This window comes from Bombus bifarius, unplaced genomic scaffold (assembly GCF_011952205.1).
Source record: "Bombus bifarius isolate JDL3187 unplaced genomic scaffold, Bbif_JDL3187 scf7180000010139_frag, whole genome shotgun sequence".
NCBI lineage: Eukaryota > Metazoa > Arthropoda > Insecta > Hymenoptera > Apidae > Bombus > Bombus bifarius.
The window spans coordinates 5,846-18,182 of NW_022885534.1; the positions used below are offsets into that span (position 1 = coordinate 5,846).

A 12,337-nucleotide genomic window follows, 5' to 3' on the forward strand; every position below is an offset into this window, starting at 1 on the left:
AAGAATGACTCGAAAGAGTATGTCGTCGTCTTGATCGATGCCTTTACGAAATTCGTGCACTTATATCACACACGCAAATTGGATTCGCTCAGCGTTATCAAGGCACTTAAGTCCGCCGTGTTTTTGTTCGGTAGTCCCTGTCGGATAATAGCAGATCAGGGTAGATGTTTCACGGGCCGGGAATTTCAAGAATTCTGTGCAAGCAAACAAATCAAAGTTCATTTGATCGCGACCGGTGCAAGTAGGGCCAATGGGCAAGTAGAACGTGTTATGAGCACGTTAAAAAATATGTTCACAACGGTAGAAACGACCGGGCGTTCATGGCAAGACGCGATCGGGGAGATGCAATTGGCTTTGAATTGCACCATCAACCGCGTAACCAAATCGAGTCCTTTAGAGTTATTGATTGGTAGAGCAGCAAGACCGTATGACTTATTACTACCTGATAACATTGAGGAAAAAGAAATAGATATCTCCAGTGTAAGACAACAGGCAATAAAAGAGATGGAAACTAGTGCTAGGTATGACAAAGAGAGATTCGATAAAACCAAAGCTAAAGTAGTTAGGTTTAATCCTGGTGATTTGGTACTACGCCAAAATGAAGAAAGGAACCAGACAAAATTGGATCCAAAATTCAGGGGTCCGTTTGTGATATCGGAGGTCCTGGAAGGAGACCGATATACCTTGAAAACACTGGATGGGAAAAGGTCATACAAGTACAGTCATGACAGGTTAAGGAAAATGCCGGATAGTCGCATTCCTGCGGAGTTGGATGTCTGTTGTGATGACGAGAACAGTGACCATGGCGATGTGAGTACCCCGATCCCAGAGGATCGTAGAATTATATGAGCCCAGGTGCGGCCATGGGACGGAGTTCAGTGCGGTCAGGCACTGGGAGTGACGATGTCACGAAGCTGGGAGCCGGTTTAGTACCGACAGCGACGATGCCACGGAGCTGGGAGCCGGTTTAGTACCGACAGCGACGATGTCACGAAGCTGGGAGCCGGTTTAGTACCGACAGCGACGATGTCACGAAGCTGGGAGCCGGTTTAGTACCGACAGCGACGATGTCACGAAGCTGGGAGCCGGTTTAGTACCGACAGCGACGATGTCACGAAGCTGGGAGCCGGTTTAGTACCGACAGCGACAATGCCACGAGGTTGGAGCTGGTTTAGTACCGATAGCGACAATGTCACGAGGTTGGAGCTGGTCTAGTACCGACAGCGACAATGTCACGGATTTGGAGCTGGTCTAGTACCGACAGCGACGATGTCACGAAGCTGGAGCTGGTCTAGTACCGACAGTGACAATGTCACGAGGCTGGAGGCGGTCTAGTGTTGACAGCGATCGTGTTACGAAGCTTGTTATGTAACGAACTTTGAGAGTATGTGCGATTCGAAGGATGAGACCCATTTGGGTGTGAAATCGAGAATGGTCCGTCATGTCATTACGACCCGACTGAAAGCACGCAGAATGCAACTGGCACTTTGAATGCTAATCACAATGACACTAATCTTGTTTCCTTTTGTTTTGTTGACGAAGGTACACCCGAGGACGTGTGATAGTCAGGATGGCCGTGTCGGAGATGAAAGGGAAGCCGAAGCCCTTCCTTGGAAATTTTGGGAACATCCTCTAGTACCTTAGCCTAGATTTTATTATAGTTGTAATTGTTTAAGATTTGTAATAAGCGAGATTGGGTTCGAGGTGACAATCGGTCGCTGAACGTAGCCACGGTCACGGGATGGATGTTTTATCTAACGGAGGTCTGGAGTGGTTGTATGTGTTTTCCGAGAAGTGTGGTTGTGGCGGCATGCGGCCTCGAGAGCGGGCCGAGCCACGTGTGATGTTGCCTCGGAGGTGCCGATGCAATGGGACATACATTGTATTTAGTAATCAAAACTCCAGGCGGAAACTGCCTAGCAACGGCGTTTGGAACTTTCTCGATGCTTCCAACGAGTGTGCCTAGCAACGGCGTTTGGAACCTTCTCGATGCTTCCAAACGGGGATAGAAAACAAAATGCAATCGTACAGGGAGAAAAATCTCCACGAGGCTGGCATTCTTGCGATTGCCTTGGAGAGTGATACATCGAGCGTTTTCGAGGATCGCATTTGCGTCTAAGTTAGTTTCGCTTAGTAAGGAGTTATCCCGGTGACCGTGGATTCGTTTGAACTCAAACATTGCTAATAGTATTATTTAATTTAATTATTCGTAGATCGTGTTATTCATTAGGCTTAGTGTTTGTTAGACTTATTATTAGTTGTACTTATTATTTGTTAAGCTTAGTGATAGACCTGTATATACGTGTAAATAAAATCTCGGCTTTGTGAAACGATGGCTAGTCCACATGAAGAGTCGTCGCGCGCCCAAAATTCCAATCCTGACCCGACATATATAAATATGATATTTCGAATGGTATCATTTATCAATCATTAAACAAGAGTGTCATATCCAGAGAAATGATTTTACATATCTTAATCTTTGCTTTGATTACGATAGTAATAATTTCTATCAAACTTGATGAGGAAGATACATGAATAATTATCTAAAAGCTGAGAATCTTGGCAAATTCATTTGTACATAAACTAACAGAAGTGAATTTTAAAGATACACTCTGCTCTCAACAATTAAAGCTGTCTTGTCGCAACAAAGTTTCAATAATTTTTTATGGACAACATGGCCCAGTTTGCACAAAGACTAAAAATTTTAACATTAAATTTGGATAAAAAATCTTACGGTAGAAGGAATGATATATCCTTCATATTCGCCAATAATCTGGTCGAATTTAGTCAGGTACAATGGTATTGTTTCGTTCAAAAGTTGATTCATCCTCGCTTCCTTCCTTTCAGGATCCTCCTCCATGCGACAGTAGCAGATAGCTGAAACGTATATGAAACCAACCGTTACGTTCATTTGTGTTTTTCCCCCCAAACGAAGAGAAAATAAGTTGTGAAAGAAGGAGTAGCCTCTCATAGTTCCTACAATTTCTTCATTCTCTTTGCTTTCTTCAATATTGCCTCAACAAGTTCCTGTGGTTCACGATACTTGAAATATATACAATGTTACCAGCGTGGAAATTGTCTTGGAAACTTGGAAAATCTTTCAAGAGGAACAACATTGCTAACTGAGATTCGAGAAAGGAAAGGTAAATAAATCCTTGCTTCTACTTAGAGCTTTTTTATTTACTTCTGACGAGTAAAGTACTGTTATTAAAATTTGATTAAAAGTACCAAGAATGTCGAGATATAAACAACCATTTGTGGAAAGGTCAGGAGAAGCAGAATTATCGAATAAACGTTATATAACTCTTAGTGATTAAGTAAGAGAAGAGAAACGAGAAAAAAGTCTTCTATCTAGGTCTTAATAAAGTATACTATATTTATCTCCATATCAAGAATAACAACAAGATATAAACAGTCTTCTAGAAATTGAGTAAATATTACATAATTACATCTTGAGCAATATTTTGCGTCTTAGCTTTTGCTTAAACATTATGATAATCTTAAATATCTGTAAATTCTTCACAGACTCTTTGCATCTTCTATACAGGTATCTCATGATCATGTGATAACACACAGGAAGAAAAAATAGAGGAAAAAACAGCGTAAAAAAAAGTTGCGTAGGAGTATCGTCGCACTACATCATTCGACAATTGATGCACGTCATGGCGATCGTCACGGTTTAAAGCAGGCCATCAAAAACACGTTTGTTATCGTACGGAAAAATCTGCGACGTTCCAGCTGTTCAGGTGCATCGAATTGTGAATCATCGGCGGTACGAAGCAAGGCGAGGGGCGTAAATAGAGAAAGAAGAGAAGGATTCGCATAAATGATAAAATATAATCGTTCGTTCCTCGTCGATGGCGGATGGATGGCTTTAATCGTGGACGATATCGATACGATTATATTTTATACATTTGAAACAAATATAAAAGACGAGCAAAAACCAGAGATACGATCGTTATGATATTATTCAATCGGTAGCCTATTTACCTCGTTTTTTGTTCACCTTCTCTGTCTAGTAATAATTTTTCGACGTGGCGTGACGTTACGTTGGCGGTGTAAAAACACGATTTTAAACACCTGCGGATAGTTGCATGAGTTTCGAGCGATTCCATTCCCTTCGATTTATATTTATGCGATCAACGCGCGGATCGTTAACGCATTATGCAGACAGCAGATGTTACGTAATCACACATATCGTAATTGGAAATTAGTAACGTTATCGCGTACCAGGATACACTTCGTTGCCCTCGCTCCTTCCGCGGATAACCAGCGTTTATCATATAGAGACAGGGATTTGCAAAGAATAAAAGTTGTAGAACGTTGAAAGGCGTTGAGAGAAACGTGATGTTATCCCGTTATTCGTTAACGCAACGCAGTTAAAAAAAATCCCGAAGGAAGATTACGATAATAGATAACCTGAGTCGAGTGTTTGTCGGGGGATCTAAAAGATTCTTTCGAGTTGAGCGTCTGAGATTGCAGAGAAGAAAATTTGGAAGCCATCGAATTCGTGATGTCGATAGAAATCTTCAGTTGGAATCGTTGTATCATAACGTAGTCTGCTTATTGTCGATAAGACTAAACTAAAAGTGACTACTAAAATTTTCTATCCTCTAAATTCTATCTACGATTCTATAATCTAAAAACTGACTTTTGCAAACAAACTGTAACATTCGCTTAACGGAAAGACATACGTATCTTGTTTGTACTCGTCTTTTCACAATGAATTCTTGAACGTCTGTCTCTGTGGTGAGACAAATGCAAAGTCATCTCATCAGTTACTCACCTTGCTCCAAATCTTCAAGAGTATCGACGAGCACGTCGCATATCAACGCATCGCTTTCGTTTCTTCCCATTAGATCGTACTTCCTCGCCAAGTATCGCGCCACAGCGTCAGCCTGCGCTACCGGTTTCCCGTCTACCTCCAGCACAGGCAGCTTTTTATAAGGCATTGCTAAGAACAAACATGGCTCATATGAACACTGTGTAAAGGGAAACGATCGATAGGAAATCACAACACAGCTTCCGAGGCCGTTGCGTTCTTGTGAATAGATGAATCGAAATCATTTCGGTTTTAATCAACATGGCCTAGTAAAGAAATACAGAAATGTCTTCTTTCTCCTTTTTTTCTTTTCTTACGATTACGATGGACAGGGTATCGCGTGTTTTCGCAGGGTATCGCAGGTTATCGCTGTTGGGAAGAACCTAAAGTTTTTAAAATCAAGGATAAAAGATAATACCAGACACGGAAAAAATATTAGAAAATGTACACGGTTCTTGTAATGAAAATTGAAATGCAAGGAATATAAATCTAATGTCTCTTGCGAACGTAATTTTGTGTTTTACACCGACAGGATTGATTTACAGACTTACGTTGACTTTTGGTTTCTCTATCTGCAAGCGACATATAAGATTATATCGAAGACTATGCTGCGTAAAACTTTTATTATACTATTTACGATAGAAATGTCGCAACGGAAGATCGAATTTTATGTCTGCTTTGTTCTTTCGACTTTTTAGCTATGTTCTTGTTCATTTCCGAACTGATTTCAATTTTTTATCCTTTTTTCCGACAAGTCCTAAAAAGTTTTTAAATTAACGAGAAACGTAGAAGTATTTTTGTATTCCTATTTTAAGTCACCTATTTACGGTTTTCTCAAAATATTCGAAATGCTTCGATTCATTGAAAACAATAAAGATTGCAACACAAAAATTCGAGAATCGTAAGTGAATTAAGTTGGTATTCGATAAACACGATATTACGGAAGCAAAACTTAATGAAAAGTTCGACTTTATTCCGTATGAAATTTTACTTTAAGTAAGTTTAGCCTGCACGTGAAACGAAAGTTTTATATACAGAAAAGTTTGAGTAAATGGTAGATACCTGAGAGATGAACGATGAAAGTAAAAATCGATTCTTCACGCTTACAATCCTTGTATTCAGGCCAGAGTTCTTCGGGGATCCTCTCGTCGGTATACTCGATGCCAGTATATGCAAATATGTACCGTATATGTTCGGCACGACCACGGGCATTGAAGTAGATTAGTTTGTAGGTAGGTTCGTCGCTCATTTTCCTTGCTCTGTCAACTTATCGAGAAAAATGTTACAATTAACTCGTGTAATTAACAGACTGTGTGCGTGCTTGTGCTGCTATCTCCCCATTTTAATTGATTCTTCTTTTTTTTCTTTTCTTACTCAAGCGTTCCTACGTGCTCGAAGTATATTTTTTCCTCTGAAAGTTTTTTTTTTCTTTACTGAAAACTCACTCGCAAGATCGTAACCACGCACTAAATATCTTGCAAAACTAGTAACCACGCTCTGCTACCATGTTAAGGAAATTCGAGGATTTGGGAATACAAATTATTGACGATATTTCCCACACAACAGTTATACATCTATATTCCACTCTGAAGAACGTCTTGCACGCACGCTGGTCGCCAACCGACTATTCTAGATTCTTCTAACATCTGGCAACAGTCTTGTGTCTCCACTAAGTCCTTGACGCCCTCTAACCCTTACACACACACTCTCATGTACAGTGTAAATGTATCACTTCCCTAACAAAAGCACAACGCTTTTGGTGGTGCAGCCGGTCGGCTTTCCTCCGGGCGTCGGGGGTCCTCCTTCGGTTACCACTTCGCCCTCTTGCGGCATTCGAATGTCGGATGTCTGTAAATACCGCAGTGGCCACACCTGGTCCAGGGGGCGGGTGACCTGCCTCGTTTGTTTCCGGAGCTCGCTAATGACCTCCACGGCGGGGGCGTTGGCCACTCCGTGTATAGGAAGGGCTTCATTTCTCTTTGGAATTGTTTCACCGACGTGATGTCACTCGTGAGCGCTAGTCGTTTAAAACGTTCATCGCGCGAGCCCAGCAGATGGAGGGCGGTGGCGGCGAGTACCTCTTCCCTGGTTGAATTTCGCCACTTCGACCCGAGGAGGATGATGATACCATTTCCGTACGCTCCTGGTGTTTCGCCGTCCCGCGGTAGTTCCTCGGCTACCTTGATTAGCGACGCGGCTGCTACTTCTTGGCCACCGAAGTGCGCGGCGAATTGTTCCTTAAAATCTGGCCAGGTGAGCTCGTCGCCGTTCATTATCTGCGTAAGCCAATACGCTGCCGGACCCTCTAGGGCACGGTTTAGGGCAGAATACAGTGCGCTGTTTTTCAGGCGATGGTCCCTCATGAGCAGGCCGACGGCTGTGCACAGGCGGCTGGATCTGCGTCCGCGGCTTCGGGGTTGAAGCGCGGTAGCGATACCCAGGTTGCCCGGTGTCCTTTCTTCTTCCTCTTCTTCTTGCCTAGCGACCGCTTTAGTGCGCGCACGATACTCTTACGATCCCGTGCCGACAACGTGTGTTCGGATGCCACTTCTGATGTCGAGTCTGAATCCGAATCCGAGCTCGAGTCACATTCCGAGTCCGAGCTCGAGGCGCCCTCCCGGGCAGGGCTCGCGGGAGATTGCGATTCCGTGTTGGAGTTCTCCATCGTCCGGTCGCGGGTGGGGTACCTTTATTGTCGATAGTGACACTAGTGACGAGGGCCTCAGGCTTGATAACGAATCCGCGGCCAACGGGAGGACTATAATATAAAAAGCAACAGGAAACACGAAATAATATAATTCTGACTAGGACAACATAAACGCAAGAAGTGTTGATATTGAAAAAAATATTTAATTTTGTATATAAATATTTTCATATTTAAAAAAGTTTCCGGAAGCAGGAAGATTTCCAAACAAATAATATCATAAACCGAATGTTTCATGATCCTTTTCTAATTAGAGTGTGTGACAGCATGTGAGAACGTTTCTTAAAAATATGACTTATTGCAATTACTTAATCGCAATTATAAACGATTAAGACCTTCTCACAACGAGGCAATCTGTCCAAAGTATAAAACTCGTTATACTTGATGAGAAATCATATCTCTACTTAGGTTTCATTTCGTTTCATCGCGTTCATAAAAAGTGAATTTGTATGAACACATCGTGCAATTTAGTAATTAGGACCGTTGATCTCGCTGCAACATAGATGGATAGAAAAAAGCCATTTAAAATGATACAACGTCGGGAAGACAATTATGAAAATTATAAATGGAACACAAGATAAAATTGTTTAAGATTAATTCTTCTTTTTTTTTTTAATCGCGAGTGTTTGCAAACGAAGTTTCAATCTGTTTACAATGATAGCAATGAGAGGAGGATGTCTATGAAAGTTATAAATGCGATATTGAATAACATTTCTGCGAGTGGTTTTGTTTTTCGTTACAAATGTTTTTTAAACGAATCTGCAATCTGTTGGAAACAACGGAACAGTAACGGGACTACTGATAGGGAAATAAGAAAGATCGCGTTTTATTTGAACAGACAAATCTTTGAAATCTATTCGAAAGTCTATTTGAAATGGTACGAGCTCGAAAAGAACGGTGAATACTATAGAAGAAGGATTAATTAAAATTCTTATTAATCTGTACGCTTTGTATATTAAATACCTTGATCGATGCCAAGATAACAAATTATTATACAAAACAGTGAAGTATCCACGTCTGACATTAATATTGAGTATTACCATTACTGTAATTTAATTTTTAACCGATCCTGAAAATTCCTTAGAACGTAAAAAATGTAAAATGTTACTGTGCATTTCAAGATTAAATGCACTGTAATTTAGAAACAGTTATGAAGCGGAAACAAATAATTTATTCAGAATAAGAATTCTACGTAATCATGTTAAAAAAAAACGTACTTATAACGCGTTTAAACTCCAAATATGTAAAGACAATAAGGGAAAAAAATTAAACGAAGAATCGTATTTTTTGTAAATTCACACAAGATTTTATCCAAAAAAAAATTGGCCTGTACCAATATTTTTATTTGTCGTTACAAGTTACGAGGGTATTAAAAAATTGGCCACGAATGGACCAGAGATAAGAATTTATCAGACTTGCTCTCGTAAATTTCAAGACGTTGCATCGGATATTCTTGAAAATCTTTGGACAATGGCCTCGATATTTCGCAGCTTCTATCCTCGAAGCGGAAGAACTCGGCGTTAAAAGCGACAGAACTGGAGAAACCCGGTGACCGCGAGCCTTTCACGCTCTCGACAGATTTCTCATCCCTCGTAATCCTCCCAGTGTCACCCAATTTCCACCCTCGTATTGCGATTTGTTGCTTCCAACGAGGCGACACCTTGTCTTGTGATTTCCTTTTTCGTCGCGTGAAACACGACCGAACACTTGTTCAAACACATAATTCATATTTATCTAACTCGACAAAACGCCGTGTCATTGAAACAATAGCATTCTTTGGCTTTTATGTAAATTCCAATAAATTATGATAATGTTCGTGGAGACATTATTGCTACCTATTTTATCTGTCGTGATCCAAATTGATTTGTGGCTACGTATGTATATATATATATATTTGTATTTTCTTTTGTTCTTTCTTTTTAATTTATGTGATCTGAGAATTACATTTCTGAGAGTTCGGTGAAATTCGATGCTTTATTTTTATCAGTAGAATCTTCCTTGTCATTGTCAGAGCGCAGACGTTTACGCGTTTACGGAAAGTTTAAGGATACAAAAATACAGAAAAATGTAGAAAATATGCAAGAATATGTAAAATATCGAAAGTACAGTACTTCTAATAATACTTAGTAGCATGCTTACAAACAAATTTCTTTTGTATTTCTTGAAATTGCGTAAAGATTCGCGGTAATTATCGGATTTTTGTCCTCTTTTATCTGCTTTTTTTTATTCGCAACTTATATGAGATATGAATTAATATTCAACGACGTGCGCTCTGTGCCACGAAATGAATTATCTCGCGTTAAGACTGCGGCAATTCTTACGTTTGATATTTCATTTAACGAACAGCCGCGCGTTCCTGAGTTTAAAAACCGTCACTCTGAACTTACGCTGAGAATAATATCAGGAAAAGCGAACGAGAGATGATTAGAAAGAAAATGCGAGGAGCAGTGAGGGGGATATTACTAGACTGCGCTTTTTTGTGCAAGTATAGCACGATGTTTGGGAGTGTAAAATTTTAACGAATGCGTATAATATGAAAAAATATATGAAATATCCAAGGTATAGTTTTATTAAACTTACTTTTTATAATGCTTCGTAGGTAAAACAATTTTCTATCCAGAAATTTTATTGTCAGAATTTAATGGATAATTTTAGAAACTTCAACCTTTGGAGGTATTTGTTAATTAAAAATGACAAAACTGGTATTATGTAAAAAAGAGTAATGTGTATCCTGAATCAATGTCGAATGGAAATTAGACAGTTCTATAAAAATAATCCTTCTCACGATTCCACAACTTCATAGCTTAATTAAATACAATTCTTCGGCGATATAATTACAAATACATTTACAGGAATTGTGTAATATGATAAATATCTCGTTAAAGAAATTGAAATCGTAAATTCCGCGGATAACCAGCGTTTATCATATAGAGACAGGGATTTGCAAAGAATAAAAGTTGTAGAACGTTGAAAGGCGTTGAGAGAAACGTGATGTTATCCCGTTATTCGTTAACGCAACGCAGTTAAAAAAAATCCCGTAGGAAGATTACGATAATAGATAACCTGAGTCGAGTGTTTGTCGGGGGATCTAAAAGATTCTTTCGAGTTGAGCGTCTGAGATTGCAGAGAAGAAAATTTGGAAGCCATCGAATTCGTGATGTCGATAGAAATCTTCAGTTGGAATCGTTGTATCATAACGTAGTCTGCTTATTGTCGATAAGACTTTACTAAACTAAAAGTGACTACTAAAAGTTTCTATCCTCTAAATTCTATCTACGATTCTATAATCTAAAAACTGACTTTTGCAAACAAACTGTAACATTCGTTTAACGGAAAGACATACGTATCTTGTTTGTACTCGTCTTTTCACAATGAATTCTTGAACGTCTGTCTCTGTGGTGAGACAAATGCAAAGTCATCTCATCAGTTACTCACCTTGCTTCAAATCTCCAAGAGTATCGACGAGCACGTCGCATATCATCGCATCCCATTCGTTCCTTCCCATTAGATCGTACTTCTTCGCCAAGTATCGCGCCACAGCGTTACTCTGCGCTACCGGTTTCCCGTCTATCTCCAGCACAGGCAGCATTTTATAAGGCATTGCTAAGAACAAACATGGCTCATATGAACACTGTGTAGAGGGAAACGATCGATAGGAAATCACAACACAGCTTCCGAGGCCGTTGCGTTCTTGTGAATAGATGAATCGAAATCATTTCGGTTTTAATCAACATGGCCTAGTAAAGAAATACAGAAATGTCTTCTTTCTCCTTTTTTTTCTTTTCTTACGATTACGATGGACAGGGTATCGCGTGTTTTTGACTGTTGAGAAGAACCTAAAGTTTTTAAAATCAAGGATAAAAGATCGAGTATAAAATTTGTAATTCTCACGGAAAGGAACGAATCTGTCTGATGCGGTGTACTGAATGTACGAGGAACGATCAGTATCGTTTTGCGGGAAGACCTTATGCAATGATAGTGGACTTACAACTGCGAATAAAAAATTCACGTCTCATAATACCAGACACGGAAAAAATATTAGAAAATGTACACGGTTCTTGTAATGAAAATTGAAATGCAAGGAATATAAATCGAATGTCTCTTGCGAACGTAATTTTGTGTTTTACACCGACAGGATTGATTTACAGATTTACGTTGATTTTTGGTTTCTCTATCTGCAAGCGACATATAAGATTATATCGAAGACTATGCTGCGTAAAACTTTTATTATACTATTTACGATAGAAATGTCGCAACGGAAGATCGAATTTTATGTCTGCTTTGTTCTTTCGACTTTTTAGCTGTGTTCTTGTTCATTTCCGAACTGATTTCAATTTTTTATCCTTTTTTTCCGACAAGTCCTAAAAAGTTTTTAAATTAACGAGAAACGTAGAAGTATTTTTGTATTCCTATTTTAAGTCACCTATTTACGGTTTTCTCAATATATTCGAAATGCTTCGATTCATTGAAAACAATAAAGATTGCAACACAAAAATTCGAGAATCGTAAGTGAATTAAGTTGGTATTCGATAAACACGATATTACTGAAGCAAAACTTAATGAAAAGTTCGACTTTATTCCGTATGAAATTTTACTTTAAGTAAGTTTAGCCTGCACGTGAAACGAAAGTTTTATATACAGAAAGTTTGAGTAAATGGTAGATACCTGAGAGTTGAACGATGAAAGTAAAAATCGATTCTTCACGCTTACAATCCTTGTATTCAGGCCAGAGTTCTTCGGGGATCCTCTCGTCGGTATACTCGATGCCAGTATATGCAAATATGTACCGTATATGTTCGGCACGACCACGG

General features: G+C 39.5%; 1 protein-coding gene and 1 long non-coding RNA gene across 3 annotated transcripts; one reads left to right on the forward strand and one right to left on the reverse strand.

Moving 5' to 3' along the window:
* Positions 1 to 3,149: 3,149 nt before the first annotated feature.
* LOC117216090 lies at positions 3,150 to 3,924 on the forward strand. Of its 2 annotated transcripts, none has more exons than XR_004489299.1 (2): positions 3,150 to 3,430; positions 3,526 to 3,924. It is a non-coding gene; the product is annotated as an uncharacterized LOC117216090 (long non-coding RNA). The 2 variants fall into 2 exon arrangements; XR_004489298.1 differs by having other exon boundaries at positions 3,548 to 3,924.
* A 737-nt stretch (positions 3,925 to 4,661) lies between these two features.
* LOC117216089 (hematopoietic prostaglandin D synthase-like) lies at positions 4,662 to 6,235 on the reverse strand. The gene is made up of 2 exons (XM_033462610.1): positions 5,930 to 6,235; positions 4,662 to 4,954 (listed from the first exon to the last, which is right to left on the reverse strand). The coding sequence occupies exons 1-2, from the start codon at positions 6,069 to 6,071 to the stop codon at positions 4,779 to 4,781; spliced, it is 318 nt and encodes a 105-aa protein (XP_033318501.1). The 5' UTR covers positions 6,072 to 6,235; the 3' UTR covers positions 4,662 to 4,778.
* Between the last annotated feature and the right edge of the window lie 6,102 nt (positions 6,236 to 12,337).

What these genes read in the sequence shown, in the direction of transcription:
- LOC117216089 (XM_033462610.1), bottom strand. Translation starts at nt 6,071, where the DNA reads ATGAGCGACGAACCTACCTACAAACTAATCTACTTCAATGCCCGTGGT. An exon ending in CTGGCCTGAATACAAGGATT is followed by an intron (nt 4,955 to 5,929) that starts GTAAGCGTGAAG and finishes GTTTGTTCTTAG; the next exon opens with CAATGCCTTATAAAAAGCTG.